This window comes from Hesperophylax consimilis, chromosome 24, assembly GCF_061612785.1.
Source record: "Hesperophylax consimilis isolate HC1 chromosome 24, BYU_Hcon_1.0, whole genome shotgun sequence".
NCBI classification, from domain to species: domain Eukaryota; kingdom Metazoa; phylum Arthropoda; class Insecta; order Trichoptera; family Limnephilidae; genus Hesperophylax; species Hesperophylax consimilis.
Window position 1 is genome coordinate 88269 of NC_142859.1, and position 11286 is coordinate 99554.

General features: G+C 35.4%; 1 protein-coding gene across 1 annotated transcript; it reads right to left on the reverse strand.

The window, feature by feature from the left end:
- Window positions 1–250: 250 nt before the first annotated feature.
- LOC149411782 (uncharacterized) lies at window positions 251–815 on the reverse strand (the record flags this gene model as incomplete). The annotated part of the gene is made up of 1 exon (XM_089646238.1): window positions 251–815. A coding segment is annotated over exon 1 (565 nt), but the record flags the coding sequence as incomplete, so codon positions are not given.
- Window positions 816–11286: the final 10471 nt, after the last annotated feature.

Consider the following 11286-nt stretch of genomic DNA (forward strand, 5'->3'; position numbering starts at 1 on the left):
GTTATAAAAGAAGTAAGTAGACAAGGTAGAGGGTTTTGTAGTTATAACAAGTTTGATAACTGAGCCAGGCCAGATATTAGGATTGCGGGAGAGGTATCGTTCTTCCTTATGTATATTTTGGAGTTTCGCACCCATAAAAAATTGAAATTGTTAGCGTTTTTAAACTCTTTCGCGGAACGTAATAGATATTTATTTTTTCTTGTAAGTTGGTCGTTAATAAATATTTTCCCTCCGGCTAAACCTATGCTACTGCAATCGAGTCCTTTCTTCTTCTTGATGGCGGCAATCAGTTTGTCCTTCAGTTTCTTGCTAACAAGTTTGGCCACAATGTTTCGGGGGCGGGTATCGCGAGGAGTAGCAAGTCCGGAACCATCGGGTAGAGGATGTAGGCGTATTTTTACCCTGCTGGCGTAAACAATGTCTTCTCTGTTTATCTTTTGTCCCACTTTGGTTGCAATTTTAATAATCGTGTCGGCAATGTCTTCGTTGGTATTTTCAGAGATACCGAAGATTTCGATGTTGTTTTCGAGCAGCTGTTGGTCGTGGTTATTATTCCTTTTGTCTAGGTGGTTAACTATTTTCGTAAGCTCCGCAATCTCGCCTTCGAGCCTAACTGATTTTGTTTTTTCTTCTTTAAGGTCCAGGTCCATTGTTTTTAGTTTTCCTTCATAATCATCGATTTTTTTTGACATGTAGTCTATTGTTTTTATGAGGTCCCTTATTTCGGATTTAAAAGACATTTGAAAACTATCAAATTTTAAGTCGATGTGCTTCAGTATTTCGGAGTCCTCGGACTGCAGCTTCTTAGGAGGCATTGCAAGTTATTTAAATCTTTTGGAATTTGTTTACCTCAGTCACGGCCAATAGGAGTGAGCAGCAACAGCAGTAAGCCAATAACGAGGCAGCAGAAGAAATGGCGGCGATTACACCCAATCACAGCTGTCAAAACAAGAGTGACAGTTAGTTTTACACGGAACACTGATATTAGGTTATAAATGCTGAGTTTAGATTTGAATTAAAAGCAATTTTTTCTGCACAGAGTCCGTGAATAACAGTCACACTTATGGATTGCACTTAGCACTATTCGTTTTACTGGAACTAGATTCCGATGGTGTAGAAATGAACAATATTAACGGTTAATACAACAGGTGTAACTTGAGCCGGTAAATGTATCTATGGTTATTTTGTAATTGATAGATAAATTAGATAGATAGTAAATGTAAATAAATATAAGAATATATTTATTTACATTGAACATTAATTTAAGAATAAAAATAAAATAAAATAATATTATTACATTTCGATTAATAAGTAGGTAGTAGGTGGTATAAGTACATGTAGTTATTTTATTCATTTGGAGCTGATAGTATTGCAAGCGGAGGTACATAATAAGTTGCGACAATAATCTGTTGGTGGCTCGAATGCTGATATAATATTAGAGGATATGGTAAAAGAAGAAAAATATATTTTTTTTAGTTAATAAATTTTATGAAATAGTTTATGATATACTGAGTATGTAGGTACCATTAAAATTTGAATTTGATCAATTACTACTAATATGTACCTGTTATCAGTAGATATGTAAAAAATCAAATTAAAATTTATAATTATTATTTGGTTGATCAAGAAGTTGTTTTATTTGTAATTTAAAGGCTTTATAATTTTTTTCAGATTTGATTTTATATGGGAGTGCATTAAAAAAATTTATACCTTGATAAGAATAATGGTGTTGAGAAGCGCTCATTTTAAATTTAGGGATTTCTAAATTGCCACGTGATCTTGATCGGTTACTTATTTTTGGAAATGTTATTGTAGGATTGAAATGATATTTATGAGTTTGTAACAATGAGTTCTTTTTGAATATATTATTTAGACTGAGAACCCTAAAAGAGTTAAATAACTGTGTTGTTGGAAATATAGATATACATTTCCAACAACACAGTTATATATATAGGTTTACGTAGGATGACTTTTAGAATCAACCTCTGTGACTTTGCTACGGGTAAGAGGTTAGTTTTGAAGAATGAAACGTGATCACATTAATTGACGACTACATAATTGTTAATCTTAACAAATACCATTATTTGGGTTGTAGACCTTGTCCTCAAGGTATCGGGGTTCTTCTAAAGGTTTCGCTTTATAAAGTTAAATTGTAAAAGTTAGCCATTGCTTAGCAAAAGACATGTGTGGTAATGACTTTGAAACATTCGAAAGACTTCCATATAATTCCTATAACAACTGTATTACAAGAAACACTGAATTAAGGGAGTCTTCGATAGCAAATGAAAGTTTCAAACATGAAGCAAATTAATTAAAAAAAAACTTTACCTTAACTTGGCATTTTGTACAACAAAACAACAAATAGACAACGAATGACTTTATTTTATACTAGTGAACCTTACAATGCTTCATTCTCGGGCGTCTCTGACTTCTTCCACCATTCTCTACTGCATACCAATACCAATGTTACTGTTAAAAAGAGACTCCGCATCTCATTCCGGTGTAGAGATATTGCGTTAAGTATTTCTCCGCATCTCATTCCGGTGTAGAGATATTGCGTTAAGTATTTCTCCGCATCTCATTCCGGTGTAGAGATATTGCGTTAAGTATTTCTCCGCATCTCATTCCGGTGTAGAGATATTGCGTTAAGTATTTCTCCGCATCTCATTCCGGTGTAGAGATATTGCGTTAAGTATTTCTCGGGCGTCCCCGACTTCTTCTTCCATTCAAATCACTCTCTTAACACTCCAGGCCCAAAAAAACAAACTTCGAAAAAAATTGAAAATTTTTTAATCAATCGGTTACGAACATTGCTTTTAAGTCCAACGGTTGGCCTTGTTTTTTTTTTTAAAGCGTGTTTTAACTGTCACAGATGACAACTATATAATGTGTTAAAATATACAAATCACGTTTCACTGTGTTCGTACAGGCTGATCTCCGAAGAGCTTAACCCATTTCAATTAAATTTTGCGAATGTATGTAGTTGTTTCCAGCTTCCAACATAGAATAGTTTTGGACTTCGCTGTTGTCGAGATCTAAATTATTATTTTTTTTATTATTTCATATTCATTATCCAAAAATACATACAACCACGAATTTTAACTTCTCTACACCCCCATCAATATTTTTTAAGACGATTTTAAGGATTTTATACATATGGGAAAAAAGGGTTGTAATTCATTTTTAAGTTGTGTAAACTTTATGTATTCATATTGGCAAAAGACGGATTGACAAAAAATAGTTTTCACCAAATCATAAAATTAACATTTAATTTGAATTCACTACTATAATTTTAAACAACAATATTGTTTAGAATAAAGAAATCAATCTTTATTTACCTCATTTACAACATATAATTTTTATTCATTATCAATTAAGAATTTTCATTTTATTCATTACGACCGGTCGGTGGCCGAGTTGACATCGCGCTCGGGTCCCACTCAGGCGTAGTTTGTTCAATTTCTCGGCTGGCTAAGTCCTCCATCACAACACAAGCAACATTTTAAGCTTACTGTGGCGGTAGAGGAGATTTTCAAATATTGTCAGGTTATTCGTAACCCGGGAATGTTTGTCTTTCTTTTAAAAATTAAAAAAATTGAATATGAGATGAACAAAATATGAAAAAAATCGTTTTCTATGGATTGTACGGCAATCTGTCAAACTGTGAAAGACATACTTCAAGGGACTTTTAAGAGCATATAACGGTATTTTCTGTTTAATTATTGAACTGAATGATAATCACAATCTGCTGAAATGAAACTTCAAAACAATATCTGCGATGGATATTGCTTGCACATTATATTCTATGTATGTCAAATGCATAAAATACCCGACAACAGATAAAAAGGCAGTCCGTATAAAATGAGGTCAGGAGATAAAGGATGTGGCAGGAAAAAGTCTGCCCGTGCCCACTAATACCTATACATATATACCTATGTATACCTATACCTATGTATACCTATACCTATGTATACCTATACCTATGTATACCTATACCTATGTATACCTATACCTATGTATACCTATACCTATGTATACCTATACCTATGTATACCTATACCTATACATATATTAATACACAGTTTCTTTGTTTTATTTGGTCGCTTAAAATTAGGCGAAAATCGACCACTCGACCCCAAAGTCACATAGGACACTAGGTTCGTTTTGGCGTGCGAGAAAAAAAGTCCCATTCAATTGTTTTTTGCCGAATTCCTGGCGAGCGAAAATCGACCGCCGCTCTCACGGAGCCGCTTCGACTCGAGGTTCACTATGGCGGGACGCGTTTTGGGCGAAATTAAGCCAGAGTTTGTATCGAAATAATTCCCGGAAACTCGAGAGGTTTCGTTCGGGAATCGATGTCGTCAAAATCGTCCCGGAACTCTGCCGGCGGAAACTGGAAGCGCTCGACGCGCGCCATACGAGAGCGCTGATTTTCTCGCTCTTCGGCGGCCGGGACGGCAACACTCCAATAAGTTAATTCGCGGCCGGTCAATCGGCAGAGCTTCCCGGCGACAAATCAACTTTTCACCGCGAGTGTTGCAACACGCACGGTTTCGAAACGGCCAAATTTTGGTGCATTTTCTCAATGTTTCGTTTTCATCGATCGCCACCGATCTGTAAAACTATTTTTCCTTCACCGTTTATATTTTTATTCAATTTCGAACGCACCCAAAACGCGAAATCATTAAAAAAAAATTCTTGCGCCTTTTTGCTCGAAAATTTTGCGTTTTTCGCATTACTCGAACGCAAATTAAAAAGACGATTATTTTTGATCGAGCGTCGTGTCTGATTTAATCAGGTATCGTTGATTTTTTTTTTAAATATCACGAAAAAAAACATTTTAATTTCACGATAAATATTACGAATTTCCTCATTTACCGGGAAAGATTTTTAATTTAAGTGAAATTGTTTTTCTTTAAATAGTGGTATCATTGGACAAAATTTAGTCACGTGGTCAACACGAAACCACGTGGTACGATTTTTTTATAAAATCAACACGGTCAACCTAATGATAGAATTCCGTCAAAAAGGCACAGTCTAAGGTTAAAATTATCGAAAAAATTCATCCTCCGAAGGTTTAGGAACGTTAATCGGCCGTTCTACATATGGTGCTCGGTTCAAAATGTCCTACAATAACCGGCCAAAGTTTTGACATTTGCAATTTGAACCGAAAAATGCCATAGTGAAGTGATGTACTTTTATTTTAGGGATGTTACTTCAAAAGAACGATAAAATCTGTGTAGGTACTTACTTTTGCAGTTTATTTTTTTAAATCGATAATGCTTTTGAACGAAATAAAATAAAGTTCGGTAAAAATAATTTGACACGGATACCGTCGCCCCGTAGTGAAAAACTACATCAATAGCGTTACGCAAATTTTTAATTTCTACCAGGAGCGCAGAAATTGGAAAAGGTTAGCCCCCGAGCCATTCATATTTAAAGTTTTCATTTGTTTATTTTTAACGAGTAGGGGCCTAATTGCGTTATGTAAATATTTTTTCGGTAATTTTTTAATAGATGGTGCAGGTACCTACACAGATGGAATTCAAAGAAACAATAAAATATGGGTAGGTACTTACTTTGGCAGTATATATTTTTTTAAATCGATAGAGCTTTTGAACGAAATAAAATAAAGTTTGGTAAAAATAATTTGACACGGATACCGTCGCCCCGTAGTGAAAAATTACATCAATAGCGTCACGCAAATTTTTAATTTCTACCAGGAGCGCAGAAATTGGAAAAGGTTAGCCTGGGAGCCATTCATATTTAAAGTTTTCATGTGTTTATTTTTTAACGAGTAGGTGCCTAATTGCGTTATGTAAATATTTTTTCGGTAAATTTTTAATAGTACGTGCAGGTACCTACACAGATGGAATTCAAAGAAACAATAAAATATGTGTAGGTACTTACTTTGGCAGTATATATTTTTTTAAATCGATATGCTTTTGAACGAAATAAAATAAAGTTTGGTAAAAATAATTTGACACGGATACCGTCGCCCCGTAGTGAAAAACTACATCAAAAGCGTCACGCAAATTTATAAATTGTACCAAGTAGTAGTAGCAGCAGTAGGAGTAGTAGTAGTAGTAGTAGGAGTAGGAGGAGGAGTAGGAGTAGGAGTAGTAGTAGGAGTAGGAGTAGGAGTCGTAGTAGGAGTATGAGTAGTAGTAGTAGTAGGAGTAGTAGAAGAAGTAGGAGTAGGAGTAGGAGTAGGAATAGGAGTAGGAGTAGGAGTAGGAGTAGGAGTAGGAGTAGGAGTAGGAGAAGGAGTACGAGTAGGAGTAGGAGTAGGAGTCGGAGTAGGAGTAGGTGTAGTAGTAGGAGTAGGAGTAGTAGTGATAGTGGTAGTAGGAGTAGGAGTAGTAGTAGGAGTAGGAGTTGTAGTTGCAGTTGTAGTTGTAGTTGTAGTAGTAGTAGTAGTGGTACCGTCGCCCCGTAGTGAAAAACTACATCAATAGCGTCACGCAAATTTATAAATTGTACCCAGAGCGCAGAAGTTATATAGGGTGAAGCGGTGTTATTGTTTTGTAAAATAAACATATTTAATCAAAAATTTTTCCAGTTTGAGTGTTTGTAATAAATTTGAGAGGCGGGCATGGGTACCGTCGCCCCAGGAGCCATTCATATTTAAAGTTTTTGTCTCTTTATTTTTTAACGAGTAGGTACCTAATTGCGTTAGGAATATATTTTTTTGGTAATTTTTTTTTAAAATATATTAAGTTTGAAGATTTTTTTTATATAATTTTTTCCAACAAAAGTTTTACATTTTACATGTTTGTAGAGCGATGTTTTTTTCCAAAATAAAACTCGCTGGGACTTTTGAAGAATGTTGGTGACAAAAACCGTACATACGATATGGGTATCAAATTACGCGTCTCGACTTACAGAATCCGAATGGCTCGGTGAAAAAATGATCGGTAAGCTCCTTGGCTCTTTTTTTTCTCAAAATATTCATTTCTTTCTAAACAAAAATATATTTTAATACATTTGTGGTCACACATTCATTGCTTCATTCACATGCAAGCATACATATTTTTCGTGTTAATTGAGCAATTTTTTTTTTCCAAAATAACAACTTTTGAAGAATGTTGGTGACAAAAACCGTACATACGATATGGGTATCAAATTACGCGTCTCGACTCACAGAATCCGAACGGCTCGGTGAAAAAATGATCGGTAAGCTCCTTGGCTCTTTTTTTCTCAAAATATTCATTTCTTTCTAAACAAACATATATTTCAATACATTTGTGGTCACACATTCATTGCTTCATTCACATGCAAACATACATATTACATTTATAAAAGTTTTTAAATTTTGCGTATTTTTGAGGTTAGGTTAGGTTAGAACATGGAAAATAGGTATTTGAATCAAATCACAAACCAGTCTATACAAACCTAGCGTAGCCCACAAACTACTTGAAAACTGGGATATAATCTAAAGGGGACGCGAGCAGGCGTTATTAAAGGGGCAATTTTTTGTTACAGAAAATATGTATTAGAATTAAATCACAAACCAGTCTATACAAACCTAGCGTAGCCCACATACTTTTTGAAAACTGGGATGTAACTCTTAAGGGGACGCGAGCAGGCGTTATTAAAGGGGCAATATATGTTACTTAAAAATTTGTAGTCCCACACCCTCGCCTCATCTACATTCAAATACTACACCACGCACCACATTTTTACCCATTAGTTGCCTGCAACGGGCAAAAAGCTAGTGTATATAAAAACACCGTTGTTTACAAATTTCGAAGCAATCGGTGAAGAACTTTGGAAGATTTAAGATTTTGAACAAACGAACACATTTATTTATTGAGAATAAAGAATAGATTTACTACCCGGCTTCGCCCGAGATTTAAATTCAAATGTTGATTCCGAGGCGAGAAGTGTAAAATTTTTAGTAAGAATTTTGCCCACTCTCCGATACAACGACTTCACACCATGGGAAATCATTACTTAAGTGATGTTGACATATTCAATACCAACTTGGCAAGTTTTGTGGATCATTTCATTGATATGCTTGGTGTAACTATAAGTAAGTGACCAGCTCAGGTATGGGGGCTCCATCGAAGCCAGAGTAAAGCTGGCCTCTCAGAAGCTGGGCGTACTGTACAGGGCCCGCAGATACTTTAATAGTACACAACTGCTGACCCTGTACAAATCGCAAGTGCGCCCTACTGTCGAATTTGGCAGCCATCTCTGGTCCGGAGCCCCTAAATACCTGAAAAAAACCCTTGACTCAAAAACGGGCGGTCCGTTTGATAGATTCCCCAATCTTAACAAACGGACTGCAATCTTTAGAGCACAGGCGTCAGGTAGGTATGCTGTCCTTGTTCTATCGGTATTACAATGGAAGATGCTCTGAGGAACTAGCGTCATTGATCCCTTCGGCACCGGTGCGTAGTCGGGATACACGCCAAACGCGTGCCCAACATTTGTACACGGTTGACATTTGTCACATGAGAACGGGTCGCTTCTACGATTCGTTCTTAAGTTCAACAGCTCGGCTGTGGAACGAACTGCCGGCCTCTGTGTTTCCTCCCTCGTACAACATGGGACTCTTCAAGACCCATGTTCACTCCTTCCTCTCCACAAAAAGACCCTCCACACAGCATCCCCAAAGATGACATAGGCCCTGATTGAAATTATTTTCTTCAGGGCCTCCTGTGTGGAGTTAATATAAAAAAAATTTAAAACATTTATTTCAACAATACTCCTAAACACATCATTTAAACCTACAAAGAGCTGTAATTTTCTGTTTTTTTTCGTGTGTTTGTATGACTTGTTGCATAGCTTTTATCAAATGTAATTTTATTCTTATTTTTTATGTTTCAAAGTATCTGTCAAATTAAAATTATACTACCAACCATGTAAAAGCCCTCTGGGCGTTAAATAAATAAATAAAAAATACCACTTTATTCTTTATATTTCTAACCAACCGGTTTCAGTTCAACCCGAACCTTCATCAGGGTTTATAAAAACATATTGTTATTAATAAAATACCCGAACTTCATCAGGTTTTATAAAAACACATTGTTATAAATATTTTAATTACTAAAATGTAATAATTTTCAATGGTTAATTAATGTTTATGAGACAAGGTTTTTATGCATAGCACAAAGGAAAACATATTATTTTGAATAAATAATTATTAGCCTAAAACACCTACATATGTAAATTGAAAAATATGCTTTACCAATTCCGACGTAAGACAAGTGTACTAGCGCAATTGGTACAGCACCTGACCGGCAGTCAGAAGGCTGCGGGTTCAATTCCCGTCGGCGGCATTGTTGTTTATTGTTCAAGGCTAATAATTATAGCTTCAAAATAATATAACCTTGGGAAAATTGGGCGTTCCCAAAGCTTCCTTAAACCTCTTTTCCTATTTTATTTATAGCGCAATATTGACATGGAAGTATACAATAAAAAAACGAGAGATCCTACATGGCCAGACGCTCCTTTTTTACCTTTAACCCATGACCTTGTTATAAACAGGCGACATTAATTAACCAACCTCCGGCTCTTAAATCCAAAGAAATTCAATTATTTTTTGGAGTTTATGAAGGTACAACTCAATTTTCTGTACAAAATTATTTCCAGAGAACTGTTCAGATATGTTTAGATAACGCCAACCTTATTTCTAAGAAGATTTCTAAAATCAATTGATTTTAAAAGCATCAGAAATTTCTTTTCATTAAATCCATCTCAATTTTAAAGACTTTTTTATTTGATTCTTTTTATTCATGAAAGTGTTTTGGAATGCGGATGCAATTGTTTGGGCATGCATTATCTTTGCCCACCGGTGTGGGGAAATGGCATGATGGTCAGTTAATGCATGATAATAAAATTCGGGTTGAGTTTTTCCAAGTTCCGTCACATTTAATCTACGATTTGCGCCATTTGGATATCTGAGCTGAAATAAGCCGGGATCGGCGGCTAACGCGGTGCGTTCAAATATCTAAAATGAAAAATGGATCTAATATTCCATATGATTTTTAATAAAAAATGACGGGGGTTGGAAACATCTTAGCCTTATAAACTTTCAAACATCGAATTCGTCGTCTTATTTCCCCGTTGGTATCAAACTAAAAATTAATTTTATGTATTTTTTATGACAATTTTAGGTCGTTCTGTTAATTAATTATAATTTTAACACGTGTCAAGGTCCCGCGGGTCCTCTAGCCACTCCTTTTCAAGTGTTACTTTAGGTTTTTTTGTTTAATTAAAATAATCCCCAAAAGTATAATTTGTGAAGTGGCTCTCCCCTTGCTGTCGCCCTACCAAAGATACTCATAAACTGTAGTCGACATTTGGGGTTGCCCTTTGTCGCTTGTCGTAAAGGTATTATAGCTTTAAGTTAAACAAATTAAATTAAATTTCTGATTGCTTCGGACCAGCTTGGTGATTCCTAGAAAGACAAGCAAATAATTGATTATCTCTTGTATTGTTTCAATACTGCTTTTGCTTATTTAATATTATGTTCTTGTCTTTAAGATTATTATTATTAGGATAAGGATGGTGGATTAGTAGTTTGCTGGGTTAACAAAATGCACATATTACCATTCGCAGGTGGTACCAAAGAGAGACTGGACAGTCGTGCATACACTTTTTATATTATCTAGAGTCGTCTTGCTCTAATGCTCTCTTTCTCATAAATGTCTGACAAATGTCTCATTACATTCATCGTGCCATGTCTTGCTCGGGTGTCCCCGACTTCTTCAACTATTCACTTCCACGTCATTCTACTTACACCCGCTTTCTTCATTCATTAATTATGTCACATTTTACCATTTTAGTATTTCATTAATTTGATCGTGCCATGTCTTCCTCATTATATCGACATTAATTCGACTCCCTATCTTATTCCACATAGAGAAAAATGAGTATTGCTTCTATATTAAGAATCTCCCCAAATTATTCGTTATCTGGTAAAAAACGGGATAGCAGGCCCTTAACGATTGATTTGACCGGGTGCAGTTAAATTTTTAATTTATATAATGTATTTTCACGACGTCGGAACACATGTTCATAAAAATCATGATAATTTCTCATTTCGTCAATATGTATTATCAAGACAAATGCAGGTGCGAGAACGCGTGTTTCGGTATATGCATAAACACGTGTGCATGGATGATACGTTAAAAGTCTTTCTCGGGATCCCGATTTTTTTCTAGCTTTATAAGCATAGCAAAACAATCTTTGAAAATTTCAGCAAGTCGTTCTATTGCCAATTTTTAACCTATCTGTGACATAAGTAATTCTTTAATCTTTTGATCACCATTAAAT